At 35.5% G+C, this 19086-nt stretch overlaps 1 protein-coding gene across 2 annotated transcripts in view; it reads left to right on the top strand.

Annotated features, from left to right (window-relative positions):
- Positions 1-19086, top strand: part of BLTP3B (bridge-like lipid transfer protein family member 3B) — a 109848-nt gene that overhangs the window by 76321 nt on the left and 14441 nt on the right. For both annotated transcript variants that reach the window (XM_049626144.1, XM_049626145.1), the window contains 7 exons: positions 2744-2937; positions 4548-6046; positions 6217-6392; positions 7097-7236; positions 7895-8045; positions 12255-12508; positions 12731-12839. In XM_049626144.1, the coding sequence (XP_049482101.1) occupies positions 2744-2937; positions 4548-6046; positions 6217-6392; positions 7097-7236; positions 7895-8045; positions 12255-12508; positions 12731-12839 (2523 nt within the window). The remainder of the gene's footprint in view (positions 1-2743; positions 2938-4547; positions 6047-6216; positions 6393-7096; positions 7237-7894; positions 8046-12254; positions 12509-12730; positions 12840-19086) is intronic.

The following is a 19086-nucleotide window of genomic DNA, read 5'->3' as shown; positions in this document are numbered from 1 at the left end:
CATTGTTTCCAGTCCTCCTTGCTCCTTACAAATAAGTGTTTTCCTTAAGTAATGCATCACTGAGTTACTAATTCTTCAGAATGAAGACTAGTTTCCAAGATTTCTGATTTCTAATCTAGGTTTATTTATTTCTATCATTTTTATTAACACGTGCCATAGGAATTGTAATCTTATTCTATAATATATATTTTTTCTGATAAAAACATTAAATTCCTTACAGCAATTTAAAGCCTAGCCCCCTAGATACTTAGGAATGGAATTGCTAGGTTATGTTTAACTGTGTTTAATTTAACTTTTCACTATGAAAATTTTCAAACATATACAAAGGTACAGGGATCCATTTTCAGTCCTTACATTTCATCTCTTTGTTAAGCAACCCAACTTTATAAAAATATAACTTTTAAAATAATTGTAAATGTAATATATGTTATGTTATTTAAAAAAAGAATATACCAAAAATAAAAAACTGGCCACGAGTCTACAGTTTAGAGACAACTTCTGCTAAAACATAAATGTATGAATTTGTTAGGGCTGCCATAACAAAGCACCACCAACTGGGTGATTTAAACAAAAGACATTCATTTCTTCATAATTTTGGAGGTTGGAAGTGCTAGATCAAGTGTCAGCAGGGTTGTTTCTTCAGAGAATTCTTTTTTTTGTTTTTATTTACTTTTGAGACAGAGTGAGACAGAGCATGAGCAGGGGAGGGGCAGAGAGAGGGGGAGACACAGAATCTGAAGCGGGCTCCAGGCTCTGAGCCGTCAGCACAGAGCCCGACGTGGGGCTCGAACTCACGGAGGGTGAGATCATGACCTGAGCTGAAGTCGGACGCTCAACCGACTGAGCCACCCAGGCGCCCCTCTTCAGAGAATTCTTATTGGCTTGTGGATGGCTGTTTTTTCACGTGGTCTTTGCTCTGTGTGTGTTTCCTAATGATGCTGATCATACTATATATACTAGGGCCCACCCATATGAACTCATTTTTACTATAATTGCCTCTTTAAAAGCTCTGTCTTCAAATACAGTCATATTCTGAGGTACCCTGGGTTAGCATACCAATTTTGAGGGGACAGTTGAGACCATAACAGTAAGTATAGTATTGCTTGTCCTGTTTTTAATGTATGTGTTTCTTTTGCATATTTGATTTACATCCTGTACCCTTCTTTTAAGTTCTTTTTTTTTTTTTTTTTTTAAGTTTGAGAGAGAGCAAGTGTGAGTGTGAGAGAGTAAGTGGGGGAGGGGCAGAGAGAGAAGCAGAGAATCTAAAGCAGCCTCTGTGTGGTCAGCGGGAGCTGACACAGAGCTCTATCCCATAAATCAGTAGATCATGACCTGAGCCAAGATCAAGAGTTTGGACACTTAACCAACTGAGCCACCTACACGCCCCTACATCGTTTCCCTTTGATGATATGAGCATATTCCAGGTTTCTACAGGTTTATTTAAGTGTCTTTAATAACCATGTAATAATCTATTTCATAAGTAGACCCCTGTTGGAAATTACTTGTAGTACTTGTACTACTATGTGTAGATTTTTCTACCGCTTAGTGTACCAGTTTCTTCCTCTGTCCCAGATCTCCACAGCCCGGATTCTTCTTTCCTTCTGTGTTATAGCTTTGGGGACTACATTTGCTCTCTAGTCCTCTCCGTAGCTGTCATCATCACTCATTTTATACTTGAGAGGCCTTCTTTTTCCTTCCTTCCAGAGTATGATGTGATCTCTTCAACACCCCACTTCCTTTCAATTTCCAAATATAAGCACTGCCACATCCCAATTGGATGTCTCTGTTAGACTTGAATTACATTTTTCTACCTTTGTGTCTGTGTTGAGTAAAAATCTATAGACATTTTATTATTTTTGTGCTTAACACCATACACAAAATATTGTTGGCATTCAGTGAATCTTTCCTGGAAGAATATGAATGAATGAGTGCAAAAAAAATCCTATTTAGGACATAGTTATAATGCTGTCTTTTTAATGATATCCTATACCTTGGATTTATTTTCCTTAAATTATTGTTGTCTAAAAAATCTAGATATACATGCTATTTGCTTTACTAGAAGTGAGTAGGTTTGAATGTTTGGGATAGATTTTTTATCAAGATGCTCTGAAAACAATAATGGCTTTTATAGTATAAACAAAAGGATTTAAGAAAGAGGTGTATACTCTAATTGTGAATATTAGTTTAATATAAATTAGCACTAAAACACTTATCCAACCCCCAGGCATTCTAATATTTGAGGAGAGCTATGAAAAAGGAGTATATTCCTTTTATTATCTAGTAGATAGTTGAATTTTTACTTTGCACCAAGCGCTATTCTAGGGTTAGGATTAAGTGGAGAATAAAACTGCATGGCCCCTCCTCCCAAAGGAGACCTGCCTATTCACCACTTTCATAAGAAATTAGTCATTAGACTCGGTTCTCTTATTTTAGAGGATTCAGATTATCATTCAAGTAGGAAAAGTCCTTACAGATACTAGGAAGAGAGATCTAAACGTTGTTTCCTATTTATAGATAGTTTTAGAATAAACAATATATTTTTCAGTTAGTGAAGCATAGAAAAATGTTTTTTGTCTGTCTAAATGTATTCATTATCATCCACATGTGTCACTTTAATTTTGTAAATAAAATTTCAAAACTTATTATCTTAATTTAAAAAGAATAAAAGTTAAAAATGTTTTTTCTCAGGGAAGATTTAGACTATCTGCTCATTAAAAATCTTTAAAATTTTTTTTCTCCACAGTTCCATCTCCCAACCTTTATAGCCAACTGAATGCACTACAGTTTACCGTGGATGAAAGAAGTATTCTATGGTTAAATCAATTTCTTTTGGATTTAAAACAGAGTCTTAATCAATTTATGGCTGTATACAAGTTGAATGACAATTCAAAATCTGATGAGCATGTTGATATTCGAATTGATGGCTTAATGCTAAAGGTACCATATACACAAGTGACTGTGATAACAAAACCATTTTTAGAGAAGAAAAGTTAACATCGTAATTTCCAGGATTTAAGATGGGTGTTCAAATATAAATCAACTTTATTGTAATCTTAATTTTGATTTTGAAATTTTAATTTTAATTTTGATTTTCAGTTTAAAAAGCCTTAAGAGACTGTTTTTCCCCCTTCTTTCTCTATCTTCCATTTAACCTGTTTCATTTTGTCACTGCTCATCCATTTGGAGGTAAGCAGAAATAACATTTAAATCAGTATTTTTTCCCCTACTTCCTACCGGAGTTGATAAAATTTTTCTTTTAAAGTGGAAATTAATACAGTGAAACTTATAAATTAGATCTGGGTTTTATTTGTTCACAGTTATTCTGTTATTGATATCCAAAGATAATAGAAATTTGCTTTGTATTACAACCAAGTAGTTGATAATCTGAATCCCAAGGATATTTAAACTTTAAAGGTGCGAGGTTTTTTGTTTTGTTTTTTATGCACACTTTATCTATCTATCTATCTATTTATTTATTTATTCTTATGAAATTTATTGTCAAATTGGTTTCCATACAACACCCAGTGCTCATCCCAAAAAATGCCCTCTTCAATACCCATCACCCACCCTCCCCTCCCTCCCACTCCCCATCAACCCTCAGTTTGTTCTCAGTTTTTAAGAGTCTCTTATGCTTTGGCTCTCTCCCACTCTAACCTCTCGTTTTGTTTTTTAAAAAAACAACAGCTACTATAGTGTAGTAAATAGAGTAAGACTTGGATGAAAAATTTCAGTTTCTGGATCTATTGGTGATACTCTAAATTTCTATACCTTTAATTTCTTCTGTGTAAAATGGGGTTATTCATAAATGTTAAAATTTCATTGCAGAAATGTTTTAAAGATTTTCTTAAAAATCTTACTATGTTCAATTATAAAAAGATGAATTTTATAAAATCACAATTATACTTTAAGACAGTTGTATAATCTCTATATTTTCTCAATATGCACAGTTTTAAAACCAGTATTTTAAGGACTAAAAAAAACATATTTTAAAGACTGAGAGTAATTATTTCTGAAAAATTAGTAAATAGTTTGACCTATATGCTTAAGTTGATTTTCTTAATAGTTTTATCTGAGAAAAGTGATTCTAATGGCATCTATCCAGTCATTCCATCCAGTCATCCCCCACATCTCTTGGATTTAAAATATCTTTGTTTCAGATTCTGTGTCTCCCTCCCCCATTCATGCTCTGTCTCTCTCTGTCTCAAAAATAAACGTTAAAAAAAAAAATTTTAAATATCTTAACAAAAAGTTCTTTTTTCCAAACTTAACACTTAATTCTCAAGGCATAGTAAGCTTTTAGTAATATTGCTTTAGTTTTAATTTTGTTTAAAGTTGTTCTTTTCTTAGTGGTTAGTTAAGTCCTTTTTACTTGGTTTAATAAAAAGATTTGTGGGGAGAGAGTTTGTATATTATGTTTGGATAAGAAAGTAGTGTTTTGGTGGGATATACCAAAAAGAATTCCTGAGCTAAGTTATATTCTTGATTATTTTATCTTCAAGATGTATGGATTTGTAAGTTAGACTAGATTAATGTTTTTTCTCTTATAGTTTGTCATTCCTTCTGAAATGAAATCTGAATGTCATCAAGATCAACCACGTGCAGTTTCTATTCAGAGTTCTGAAATGATTGCCACAAATACAAGGCACTGTCCAAACTGTCGACATTCTGATCTAGAAGCTTTGTTTCAAGACTTTAAAGATTGTGATTTTTTCAGTAAAGCATATACCAGCTTTCCCAAATCTGGTGACAATTTTAATCTGTTGCATCCAATCTTCCAGAGACATGCTCATGAACAAGATACTAAAATGCATGAAGTTTATAAAGGAAATATTATTCCCAAGTTGAATAAACACACTCTCAAAACTTCTGCTGCCACAGATGTTTGGGCTGTGTACTTTTCTCAATTTTGGATAGATTATGAAGGGATGAAAAGTGGAAAAGGGCGGCCAATAAATTTTATAGACTCTTTCCCTCTTTCCATCTGGATTTGCCAACCAACAAGGTATGCCCTGTCACAAAAAGAGCTGCAGACTTGTAATCAGGCATCTCTAAATACATCACAAAGTGAATCTAGTGATCTGACTGGACGATTGAAGCGGAAGAAGCTCTTGAAAGAGTATTATAGTACAGAATCTGAGCCCTTGACAAATGGTAGTCCAAAATCTTCAGATACATTTTTAAGATTTTCCTCTTCATCATCAGATGCAGATGTTCATGTCCTGGTTCACATTCATAAACATGTCAGTATGCAGATCAATCACTACCAGTATCTGCTCTTGCTTTTCCTCCACGAGTCACTCATTTTGCTTTTGGAGAACTTAAGAAAAGATGTAGAAGCTGTGACTGGTGCTCCTCCTAGTCAGACATCCATTTGCATTGGAATTTTACTTAAAAGTGCAGAAGTGGCTCTTTTGCTACATCCAGTGGATCAAGGAAATACTCTTAAGTCTCCTGTCACTGAAAGTGTGAGCCCAATGGTTCCTGATTATTTGCCTACAGAAAATGGAGAATGTTTGTCTTCAAAAAGGAGGCAAGTTAGTAGTGGTATAAATCAAATCAGAAGTGTAACTGTTAATCACATGTCAGACAACAGATCTATGAGTGTTGACCTTAGCCATGTCCCTTCGAAGGATCCTTTGCTTTTTAAATCAGCTAGTGATACAAATCTGCAAAAAGGTATTTCTTTTCTTGATTATTTATCAGATAAAAATTTAGGGAAAATAAGTGAAGATGAAAGTAGTGGAATTGTGTGCAAAAGTGGATCAGGAGAAATTGGATCAGAAACAAGTGACAAAAAGGATTCTTTGTATACAAATTCAAATAGTGTCTTAAACTACAGAGAAGATTCAAGTTTGCTGTCCTTTGATAATGATGGTAATCAAAACATACTTTCAAATAATTTAACTACTAGAGGACATGAAACCATAGAGTCAGTCTTTAAAGCTGAAGATTTGCTTCCAGAAACAGTTTCACTCTCTGAGAACCTAGAAATCAATCAAGAAGAAGCACCCACGGTTAGAACACTTAAATCACAGTCATCTTTCAGGTAACAACATACTATTGGAATTTGGGGGTTTTTGGTTTTCTGGGCGTATGTATGTGGTGGGGGGCATATTTTGTTTTTGGACAGAAAACCTCCTGACAAAATATGACATTAGAGTTAACACATAGAAGAATAGGTTTTATGTGATGTGTTTCTAATAATTTTGTCAACAGTGGAAAGCCTAAGGAACGGATTCCACCCAACCTGGCTCCACTCTGTGTTTCTTATAAGAACATGAAAAGAAGCCCCTCACAGACCTCATTGGACACCATTTCACTTGACAGTATGATATTGGAAGAACAGTTGTTAGAAAGTGATGGAAGTGATACTCATATATTTTTGGAAAAAGGTAAAGCAATACAAGTTTAATAATTCATATTAAATAATCAAATCTTAGGAGCGTTCAAGGGTTAACTGTATAATAACTTAAAACAAACTGTGTTTTGTATGACTTGGGCTTTTCTAATCCACTGTTTCTAATAATTCACTTTTATGGTATTTTTAAAAGATACTGATCTATGATGGGCACAAAATTTTTTTAAGATTGTCTTTTTCCACAGAGTTTGAGAAATAATGAAATACAGCACACTGAAAAATTAAGGCAGGTAGGTAAGAACAGAGGGTGATCACATTGATTGTAGTGACATTAACTTCAGGTAGGAGATAATTAGAAGTGGTACTGAAAGGGGAAATGAAGTGGTTGGACTGGGGTTATTCAAAGTAGGACGGCAGAGAGGGAGGCATAGCTGGCTGACCAGGAACCTGCTACGCCAGCACCACACCAGCAATGTGAAGGCTGTGCTCAGTGTTTTTGAGTTCTTTTCATACTACTTTTAGGGCTTTAGTATCTCTAACATTTTATTGTGGACGTTATTTCTTATTATTTGCTAAACTAACTACAATTTAATTTTTCTTTGCTTATAGTCTTTTAAACAAGCCTTTGCTTGAGAAAGATTTGAAGGATAGCCCTTTTTGGTTAGATAAATTTAACATTGTTGGACCGTTTGTATAAGACTGATTTTAATTTGTTAGTTAACTTTTTTATTATTTCAGGTATTAAAAAGAACTCAACTACGAATTACCAGAGCCTAACGGAGAGTGCAAATGCCAGTGCAAATCTACAGAATTTTGGTGAAACCTCTCCAGATGCCATCAGTACAAATTCAGAGGGTGCTCAAGAAAATCAAGACCTGGTAATCATTTCACAGAGATTCTATGAAGAGAAATGCCACCACTTTTATTTCAGATAAATATGTACAGATTTTATGACATAATTATGTAAAGTAAATTGCCATAGTAGTGAGTGACTCACTTTGCTCGTTCTACTCTTGACACTTCTCCCTTCCCTCTTACTGAATTGTTTTTCTCTGAATTTCATTTTTCTAAATCTGTTTTTTTTCGTACTGTGGAGGGGAGGTTTTACCTTTTGACCTTTATGTAGTTGCATTTAAATACACTTTGAAAACAAGTTTGATGGTTGATGGTAGTCAGTCCTTCTGAGGAACTTTCTACAAAAGAAATATGTTTCTGGTTTGTTACAAGTCTTTTCCACCCAGTGAAATATTCTTACAGATGACTTAGAAAATATGGTCAGCTTTCAGTGAAAATAATTTCACACAGAAATGTTATCTGTGTGACCTAAAAAAATTCATCTCTTGACTGAATAGGAAGAAAGGAAGCTGAAGTTTGTTACTGTAATGTAATAACCAGGTTTTGTTGATCACAAGTATATTATTGGTTTTATTAGGTCGCTATTGTATTTTTAGAGATTTTAGTAGTTTCCTGTGTCATTTCTTAAATTTTGTTTTGAATTACTTGGAATGCTAATATTATTTATGCAATCATTATTAGATGTCAGTTGTGGTGTTTAAAATTACTGGTGTTAATGGGGAAATTGACATCCGAGGGGAAGATATGGAAATCTGTCTTCAAGTGGACCAAGTGACACCAGATCAGTTAGGCAATATCAGTCTTCGACATTACCTCTGTAATCGTCCAATAGGTAAGACTTTAATATGATTTAAATTTGTTGTGTTTTTTACATATAACTCCTCAGCAGTTCTGTCTTTGGTATAAATGAATTCAAGGAAAATTACATTTATTTGTAATAATGTGAGAGATTTGTTTTCTTAGCTTACCTTATTTTCATAAAGTATTTTGATTGTTGAGATGTAATGTGTTGAGGATGTATTCTCTAATTTCTTTTTGTTTCTTTTGTTAAGTGCCATCGTTTTTAGTCTTCTCATTCTTTGAGATAATAGGTTTAAGAAAACAGAGGTCTTTTCTTTATGAAAAGAATAATAAAGTAATCCTAGAATGTCAAACTTAGCTCTATGCTAGAATAAATGTCAATTTTTACATTCCATTATCTTGCTTGTAAGCAAACATTTCCTGAGTCTGACATGATACCTGGTATTTGGCAAAATTGTATGTCATGTTCTTACGGTCCTTCATTCTAACATCAACACATTCATCTGAACGTAGGGGGATAGGAACAACAAAACATGCAGTGTATAAAGAGGAAACCACATAAAACTATCCCTTTTTCAAAGTTTATATGGAGTTACCACTCATGGTTTTCAGTCATTTGAAGAAATTAACTTATTAGAATAGTTCTATTAAGCATTTAAAATCACATTGTTCAGGGGCGCCTGGGTGGCTCAGTCGGTTAAGCATCCGACTTCGGCTCAGGTCATGATCTCGCGGTCTGTGAGTTCGAGCCCCGCATCGGGCTCTGTGCTGACAGCTCAGAGCCTGGAGCTGCTTCGGATTCTGTGTGTGTCTCTCTCTCTCTGGCCCTCCCCCGTTCATGCTCTGTCTCTCTCTGTCTCAAAAATAAATAAAAAACCGTTAAAAAAAATTTAAATAAAATAAAATGACATTGTTCAAATTTTTAATTCTTTTAAAAAGCCACTGAGCTGTAAATATTTTTCTTTGCTATATATATAGAATGCTGTATCTGATACATAACATGTTGAAATACATAGTCCTGCATGGTATCAAATAAGTATACTATCACCTCACATCCTGGGAATTGCAGGTAAATGTGCCATTTGTCTTTAAATCAGCATCATAGAAAAAAAATTGTCTCCAGGCGTTTTTCTATGTATAGGCCTTGCAGTTTACAATGTATCTGTTAAGAAATTTCAAGAATTTCTTGTTGGCAAGTATCAATCCCAAAAGCATGCAAAATAGTGGAAGCTAAATATACAATTGGAAAGGTTTCATAGTGGGCAAAAAACCAAAATTTCAAAACATAGACCCTGTTCTATTCCTAAATCCAAAACAGTTTTCAAATTGTACACTCTTAAAATTATTTCCAGTTGCTCAATTGTTTTTACTTATTTTTATGTGTCAGTACCATGTCCTATTAATTTGTTTCATGTTGTTCCTTACTGAAATCATTTTGAAATGTCCTGTATGTATGGATCATATAGTCAGTGCTAGTATCTTATTTTTCTCAACTGCCTCAGTTGTTTAAAGATAAAAAACAAGAAGGAAGCAGGGCGTCTGGGTGGCTTAGTTGGTTGAGCTTCTGACTTCAGCTCAGGTCATGATCTCACGGTTTGTGAGTTCGAGCCCCATGTCGGGCTCTGTGCTGACAGCTTGGAGCCTGCAGTCTGCTTCGGATTCTGTGTCTCCCTCTCTCTCTGACCCTCCCCTGTTCATGCTCTCTCTCTGTCTCAAAAACATATAAACATTAAAAAAATTTTTTTTCGGGGCGCCTGGGTGGTGCAGTCAGTTAAGCGTCCGACTTCAGCCAGGTCACGATCTCGCGGTCCGTGAGTTCGAGCCCCGCGTCGGGCTCTGGGCTGATGGCTCGGAGCCTGGAGCCTGTTTCCGATTCTGTGTCTCCCTCTCTCTCTGCCCCTCCCCCGTTCATGCTCTGTCTCTCTCTGTCCCAAAAATAAATAAAAAACGTTGAAAAAAAATTTAAAAAAAAAATTTTTTTTTTTCTAAAAAACAAGAAGGAAGAAAGCAAAGGAAAAGGAAGGAGCAAGGGGAAATGAAATAAAAGGAAAAGGAGAAAAAACTAGTTTAGCTTGAACATTTAAAACATTAATAAACCATGCGAAAAAAGATTGACCTACAGTTTGTATCTGCTGTCACTTAGAAATTGCAAAGTTGTTTTTGATTTTGTTTTTGTTTTTCTATAATGTGTGGATTTTGGAGTCCTTTAGTAGGAAGACCTTAATATAATAATTTCATGGCATAAGAGGTAGAAGAGAGGAGTGAGTTTTGACTAGTGAAGATTTTGTTTTGTTTTATCTCTGCTCCAAATAAATATTCTTTTTGTTTGAAATTATTTCTGGCTCTCAGCTCCTTAGACTGAGTAGGTAATCTCTCTCTCATTCTGTGTGTGTGTGTGTGTGTGTGTGTGTGTGTGTGTGTGTGTGTAGATACGTGGATAAACAGATGAAAGGCAAAACAAAGTCACATTTACAAAGTTGTTTCTAATTGTCCTTATTATTAAATAGACGAGTTAATAAACTCTTATTTTTCTTGATACAGGAAAGAACACTAACCATTATCAATTTGTGGCTTTTGCCTTTTATTTAATAAGAAAATCTTCTTAATTATTTAAAGAATGCTTTAGAATTTTATTTGAACTCTTCCTGTATATTACTTATTTATTTTGAATGTTGATTTGTAGTACTAACATTGATTAAACATTATCCTGTACCTGAAATAAAGTTACAAAAACAACTCTCCACTTTGAATTGTGTATGGAGATCTATCCTTGATGTATAAATATGGGTATGTTTATTTTCTTACATCCCCTCCCCCTCACAAATATGTATAAATTTGGCCTTTATAAGACTAAAGGATTCACATCCATGCTGAGGGAAAATAAACACTCCATCATGAATTTAATTAGTAGGTCTTTCTACAAGGACCCATGAGACTGGTGACTTCGATATTTCAATAGTCTGACTTTTCCAGAACAGTTAGTTTTGTTTTTTTTTTTTTTTAATTCATCGGTTCTGTAAATTGTGAAACTGATCACATTTTTCTCTTTGCTGCTAGGAAGTTCATTTTTGGTTCACCTGTGACACAGAAAAAGTAAATAATGTGTTTGGAGTCATTAATCTTACTGCCCATCCTTACCTTTTTTCTTCTGTCCTTTTCCATTGCTTACTTATTTTTCATATGATTATACCATGAACATTTTGCCTCTTTTTGGAGCTAGGTAATGTAATATAAACAAAATAGTTACTGTGAGGGTAGGTTCACTTAAGTGGTCATACTGAAAACTTTTGTTTTTTAAAATCAGATTTTCTGTGAGTCTTTATTGAAATGATAAAATTTGTTTTTGAATTTAGTATTTATCTCAGCCAACTCAAAATCTTTTTTGGAACAAGGCCAAGGCATAAATACATGTATACTATATTTATATATATGTATAAATCAGTATAAACATAAATGTAATATATATCTCCCTTGCTTTAATTTCAGTTTTAAAATTGTTTTCTAATAGAGACATTTTATTGAGGTCTTGTCTACTTACTTTTCTAATTATATAAGGACCCAATTTTAATGAGGAAGGTACAGAACTTCAGGTTTTTGTTACTTCTTTTTTTTTTTTCAACGTTTTTAATTTATTTTTGGGACAGAGAGAGACAGAGCATGAACGGGGGAGGGGCAGAGAGAGAGGGAGACACAGAATCGGAAGCAGGCTCCAGGCTCCGAGCCATCAGCCCAGAGCCTGACGCGGGGCTCGAACTCACGGACCGCGAGATCGTGACCTGGCTGAAGTCGGACGCTTAACCGACTGCGCCACCCAGGCGCCCCATGGTTTTTGTTACTTCTTAAGAAATGGCTTAAGTGTCGCTTTAAGTGTCATGACTGTTTATCACATTTGTCTGTTACATTATAAATCAATAGATAGGTACACACTCAGACATTCTAAGTATCTTAGGTATGCATCATATCAGATTTATATCATGGTATATGTTTTCATGGCACCAAAACATTAGAAAATATAGATAGGTCAACAGAAGTGCCATGGAAGGTCTATAAAAATTGAAGGGCTGTGTATGGTATATTGTATATGTACTGTAAATATCATGTAAATGAAAGATAAATATTAAAACTTTAAGATATTATTGCTTTAACATTATACAAAGTGACAATAATGTCTGATGACAAATAATTGAGAGTTTTTGAATAGTGCTACAAGTTATGATTTTTATGTGTTCTTTTTCCATAGGTTCGGATCATAAATCTGTAATTCATTCCAAATCCTCTCCTGAGATTACTCTGAGATTTGAGAGTGGGCCTGGTGCTGTAATACACTCTTTGCTTGCAGAAAAAAATGGATTTTTGCAATGCCATATAGAAAACTTTAGCACAGAGTTTTTTACATCTTCGCTTACTAATATTCAACATTTTTTGGAAGATGAAACTGTTGCAACCGTGATGCCAATGAAGATACAAGTTTCTAACACAAAAATAAATTTAAAAGTATGTTAATAACTATTTATATATTTTCGTGTTGTGAATGTTCACTTTGCCGACTGGGACTTTAATTCATGCTTAAGAATGTGTCTTCTCTATAATATGTGCTTATTAGCATTTATTGATATGCGTTTTTGGTCTTTGTGGGGGAATAATGAAAAGAGTCATAGAAATTAGAAATCATTTACTTTAATAACAACATACTGATACCGCTTCTCTTTTTTACAGGACGACAGTCCTCGTAGTAGTACAATATCCCTTGAGCCAGCTCCTGTAACTGTTCATATTGACCATCTTGTGGTAGAGAGAAATGATGATGGTTCTTTTCATATCAGAGGTATATATGAAAAACATTGTAATTGAGCACCTACTGAGATTGAAAGTTATTGATATGCTGATTTGTTTACTTGTACTTCCTGTTTATAGATATATAATATGTGGTAGTAGATGATTGGGGGACAATTTCACTACCTTAGAATAGAATATCATCTATGTATGGACCTTTTACCTCAAAAATAACTCATCTACAGTGGCTTTAATACCTGTTCTACAAATGTATTTTGAATGAAAGTGACACAGGCTTTTATGGTCTTACCTGGCTCTTAAGCTTACTTGGGCTTCTTGATCTCTTTCTTAGCTTTATCTCCCACTATTCTTTTATATATAACTCAACCAACTTGGTGTACTTCCTATAACAGAATTTTTTGTGCACTTTTCCATCTCCATGTTCTTATTTGCCTTCTTATTTCTCATTAGAATTGTATGTTTCCTTTCAAGGTTGTCTCAAGCTCCTCCTTTTCAATCAATTATTCTTTATAACCTGGTGTAACTTCTTATAATTCTTGGGTACTTACTTATTCTCTATACATTAATTAGTTATAATATATTGCTATGTATTTAGTTTTACTTTTATCTCGATGTAAGAATTAGTGTCTCCATTGTAACAAGATTGTTAAGGTCTCTAGTGTAAGGGCTATATCTTACAAGGTGATGTAGAGTAGAGGAAAGAGCTTGGCTTGGTTGACTTAGGTATTCCGGTCTCACTTTATTAGTAGTTTCTTGAGAGTGAAATATGAGGAGCTGTTATATGCATCTATTTCATCTATCAGACCTCATGAAATGACATATGTTAAAAGAAGAATAAAGTCATACAGTAAGAAAAGTAAGTGCCATCAGAGGATCAGAAATCCTTGGGACACGTGGGTGGCTCAGTTGGGTAAGCATCTGACTTTGGCTCAGGTCATGATCTTATGGTTCGTGAGTTCAAGCCCCATGTCAGGCTCTGTGCTGACAGCTCAGGGCCTGGAACCTGCTTTAGAGTCTGTGTCTCCCTCTCTATCTGCCCCTCCCTCACTCACACTCTGTCTCTGTCTTTCAAAAATAAATAACTGTTAAAAATTAAAAATTAAAAAAAAAAAATCCTTGTAAGTGCACAAAATCAGAGTACTTTGCCAAAGAGGCAAAACCAGAAAAATCTGGAGCCGTAATCCCATCTAAAAGAGGACTGTTGCTAAGGTAGGATCAGTTCATGGGTAACTCTTAACTAACAAGTCTACCCTTCTGGAATTTGGGAACCAGAGCATCAGGTCAATAAAGAAAAACAAGTCAGTTTCTTTTCTGAAATAGCTCACATGGAGCAAATAGCTTAGGTGTAAGAAGATAAGTTTGCTTTATGTCTCTTTCCCCCCAAATACTTTAGATCCCAAAACAGGCAGGTCTGTCTTGTAGATAAAGCAGAATAGAATGCATCCTTTTTGTGGGCAATGCTTAGACCAAAGAAAGGAGAGACTGAATCTCACACAGAGTTCCTTTTTCTAAACTCATCACTCAAATGGTGCCAAGAGAGTATAGGAGACTTTTCTCCTCAAAAAGCATCCCAACAGAATGCTGAAATTAGAATAGATCCCTGAGGCAATAGGTGAACAATCTAGACACTTCTTTTTGAGACCATTTCCTGTGCTTCTGCCAAATAGCACACTTCAGTGGGGTTTGCATATAGACTAAAACATGGAGGGTAAATTCTACAGCTGCCAGGCCCCAGGAAGGGAATGATTTTATACCCAGTTGATGACCTTGGTATCTCTCCCTTCCCTCCACCCCATCACTGGATGTCAGCTATGGCACATAGAAACAACATCCATAGTCAAGAAAATGGGATAAGCAAACACCCAAGAATTCTCAAACATTTGATTGATTGTAAATAGGCAATAGTCATGATTGTAAACAAGAAATATTCTCTAGCTAATTGAGTAGAGAAGGAGTTTAACAAAGATTATTGGAATGGAATAGAATTAAGAGACCAGAAATAAACTCTTACATTTATGATGAACTAAGTTTTGACAATGGTGCCAAGACCATTCAATGTGGGAAAGACTAGCCTTTTCTACAAATGGTGCTGAAACATACCACAAGAAGGAGCCTAGACCTCTTCCCTGTATCATCCACAAAAATGTACTCTTCATGGATCAGAGTTTAAAGTAAGAGGTAAAACTATGTTAAAACTCTTTAAAAGAAAATATAGGAATGAATCTTAATGACCCTGGGTTAAGAAGCCTTCTCAGATACCACACCAAAAGTATAAATGACAAAAGAAAAATGTAGATGAATTGGCCTTCATGAAAATTTAAAACTTTTATGCCTCAAATGATACTGTCAGCAAAGTAAAAAGACAGCCCACAGGATGGAAGAAATATTCATAGGTCATTTATTTGGTAAGGGGCTCGTATCCAGGCTATATAAAGAACTCAAAACTAAAAAAGATACATAACCCAATTTAAAAATAGGCAAAGATTTGAACAGATACTTCTCTGATGAAGATATAAAAATGGCCAATGAGCACATGAAAATATGCTTGACGTCATTAGCCATTATGGAAATGTAAATCAAAACCACAATGAGATAACACTTCAGACTTACTAAGGTGACTAATCAAAAAGACAGATGATAACAAGTGGTGGGAGGATGTGCAGAAATTGGAACCCTCCTACGTAGCTGGGCTTGTAAAATGGTGTGGGTGCTTGAGAAACAATTTGGCAGTGACTCTGAAAGTTAAACAGAATTACTTATGACCCAGAAGTTCCACTCAAGAGAAGTAAAAACAGAGGTCCGCTCAAAAACTTGTACACAAATGTTGATGTTGACAAGAACAATATTCATAATAGCCCAGAAGTGGAAACAACCCAAATGTCATCATGGTATGAGTGGAAAAGGAAACTATGATATATTCCTACAATGGATTATTATTCAGCAATAAAAAGAATGAAGCACTAATACATGTTACAGCAGGGAAGCTTTGAAAACGTTATGCTAAATGAAACAGGCCAGTTATGAAAGACCACATACTGTATGATTTCATTTACATGAAATTTCCAGGAAAGGCAGATCTGTAAAGACAAAGTAAATTAGTGGGTACCTAGGGCTGGAGGCAGGATTAGAAGGAAATGGGGAGAGACTGCTAATAGGTACAGTGGAATTTCAGGGTGATGAAAATGTTCTAAAAGTGATTGTGGTGATGGTTGTACCATTGGAGAGTGTACTAAAAACCTATGGACCACGTACTTTATTAATTTTTTTTTAAATTTTGTAATGTTTATCTTTGAGAGAGAGAGAGAGAGAGACAGAGTGCAAGAGGGGAGGGGCAGAGAGAGAGGGAGACACAGAATCCAAAGCAGGCTCCAGGCTCCGAGCTATCAGCCCAGAGCCTGACGCGGGGCTCGAACTCACGGACCGCGAGATCGTGACCTGAGCTGAAGTCAGATGCTTAACCAACTCAGCCACCCAGGCTCCCCTGGACCACACACTTTAAATGGGTAAATGGGACACGTGAATCATTTAACAAAGCTCTTAAATATATATGTTTTAGAATCATGGGAGATCTGGGGAACCAGGCTCAAGATTTACCTGTCAGATCCATACCCCCAAACCACACTACACTGTAATCTAGTGTGATGGGACACACTGCTGCCTGACATTGGACACTTGATTTTTCATTTTGCACTACTGTCATTATTGGTCTGTGTATTCAGCCTTAACGGCAACTGCTGCAGTCAGCCCTGTTTGAACTTTTATTTTTAGGTACTTGACCTTGCCCCTACTGTCACTGCTGTTGCCCCCAGAAAGAGAAAGTTCTCTCCCTTCCCTTCTTTAGTATCTGAGGGAAATCTAAGGTGAGTACAATTTGAGGCAACATCTGTGTCACACTCATGGAAAGGAATCAGGAAGTTTCAGTAGTCTTTTTCAACATTTATTGAAGGAAGCAAATTTTACTCCCCCAATGAAATTCTTCACATTAAGAAAGGAATTCTGATGTTGGATGGGTGAAATAAATGACAAAATGCCTATTTCAAAAACCAATTAAGAGGCAAGAAATAAATGAATAATACAGTTAATGCCAAAGAAAAGTAGAGACTTTTATAAACACGTGATAGGATTTTGAACTCCTAGAATAAGAACAAGCTCTTATGGAAAATAATCGGTTAAAAATCTTTGAAAATTAAAAGTCTTATCTTTGAAATAAAAACAATAGCCTCCCTAAAACCACCAGCTTTAAGAGACAACCAGAACTGGACCTTTTCCTACCATCTATAACACTAGCACTTCCAAATCTGCTTGAATTATTCTGGTTAATTCCTAAGTTGTATTTCTTCTTCTGCCTTTGTTTGCCTGCACTATTACCAACCCACCAACCAGAGTACCATTGTTAAAATTTAATTTGTATCAAATAGACTTCTCAACTAAAGACCCTCCACTGGCTTCCTTTTGCAATCCAATTAAAATTACTGAGGTCCTTCCAGTGGCTTTCGAAATCCAACATGATCTTGTTCTTTGCTTTTCTCCATTGTTATCCCCTGCTGTTCTCCCCCTCTGCACCATTCATTCCTGTTAGTCTGACTCCTGTCTCAGGGCGTTTGTACTTGGCAGTACTTTTGCCTGGAATTCTCTTACCTCAGATATCCCCATGCCTCAGTTCATTACTTTTTGCAGGTCTCTGGTCAAATCCCCCCTTTTAGAGATTTCTGTCCATCCATCCTTCTCCCATTCCTGTCACTCCTTTTCTCCCTAGCCCTACTTACTGGTCTCAGTGAACATTTAGAACCTTTTGATATACTATATTCTTTCTTATTTGTTGAGTGGCATGTAAGTTACATGAGTGCAGGAATTCATTTGATACATTGCTATCCCTATCTCCTAAAATACTGTCTTGCCTAGTAGATATTCAAAAAACATACTTTTGTGATATCTGGGTGAATAAAGACAGCTTAAAAACACTGGACACAGCTAAAGTTGAATATGTCTATAACAACAATGTGCAGTATAACTTCCTGCTTATGGAAATGTTCTATAATCTATAATGAAGTGGCTATTGAGCACTTGAAATGTGGCTAGTGCAATTAAGGAAGTGAATTTTAATTTTATTTAATATTTAATCAATTTAAATTTGAATAGCCATGTGTTGCTAAATGGCTGCTATTTTGTATAGCACAGATAGCAAAGACTGAACAAAGGGTATTCTAAAAAAGGGAGGGGGAGGAAAAGCAAGTTTAAAAAGTATGGTAAAATCATTGAGATAACCATTAAGAAAGACACACAATAGGGAAAGAGTGAAATAAGAATAGAGCGGCAAAGGAGCTGCAAGGAGCTGTAGCTCTAGCAAAGCACAGTTCATTGTGCAGGGGGTATCTGGGCCATGGGAATAGGGAAAGAAGTCTAGGGGAAAGAAATATTTAAAGATGTTGAGGTATATTCATAGGGTGGGAGGGCATCGGGTAGGAGAAACACATTTCTTTTGACCTGTGGTGTTCAGGTGGCCACACATACATGAAGGAGAGCATGTATCTAAAGAGAGTTCCAGAAAGACAGAACAGGAAAAAAGGAATTAGGAAACATAATTTAAAAAATAATGAAATGTCTCAAATTTGAAGGAAGAAACAAGCCTTCAAGTTGATAGAGCCAACTAAATGCCGAGCAAAGTGAGTGAAAGACAAATCTTACCTAGACATATTGGTGACATTTCATAATACTGAAGACAAAGAGAAAAGTCTTAAACTCTTTTAGAGAGAAAAGCAAAAGGATGAAAATCAGGTTTATTTGCATCATACTCTCCATTGGCAACATTGGATGCTAAAAGATAGTTAAGTAATATCTTCAAAATTCTGTGGGACAGTAATTTGAACCTTAACTTTTATTTTAATTTTTTTACTGTTTATTTATTTTTGAGAGTGGAGGGGGAGAGAGAGAGAGAGAGAGAGAGAGAGAATGAGAATGGGCAGGCGAGGGGCAGAAAGAGAGGGAGACACAGAATTGGAAGCAGGCTCTAGGCCCTGACCTGTCAGGACAGCCCAGCACGGGGCTTGAATTCACGAATTGTGAAATCATGACCTGAACCGAGGTCAGACACTCAACCTACTGAGCCACCTAGGTGCCCCAAACCTTAACTTTTATTTTAAAGGCAAAAATAAGGGGGTGCCTGGCTGACTCAGTTGGAGGAGCATGTAACCCTTGATCTCGGGTTGTAAGTTCAAACCCCATGTTGGATGTAGAGATTACTTAAATAAATATTTAAATATAAAAATTTTAAAAAGTAA

This window comes from Panthera uncia, chromosome B4, assembly GCF_023721935.1.
Source record: "Panthera uncia isolate 11264 chromosome B4, Puncia_PCG_1.0, whole genome shotgun sequence".
In the NCBI taxonomy this organism is placed as follows: Eukaryota; Metazoa; Chordata; class Mammalia; order Carnivora; family Felidae; genus Panthera; species Panthera uncia.
Note: the sequence above shows the minus strand (reverse complement) of the source record. Positions and strands in the feature narration are given on the sequence as shown.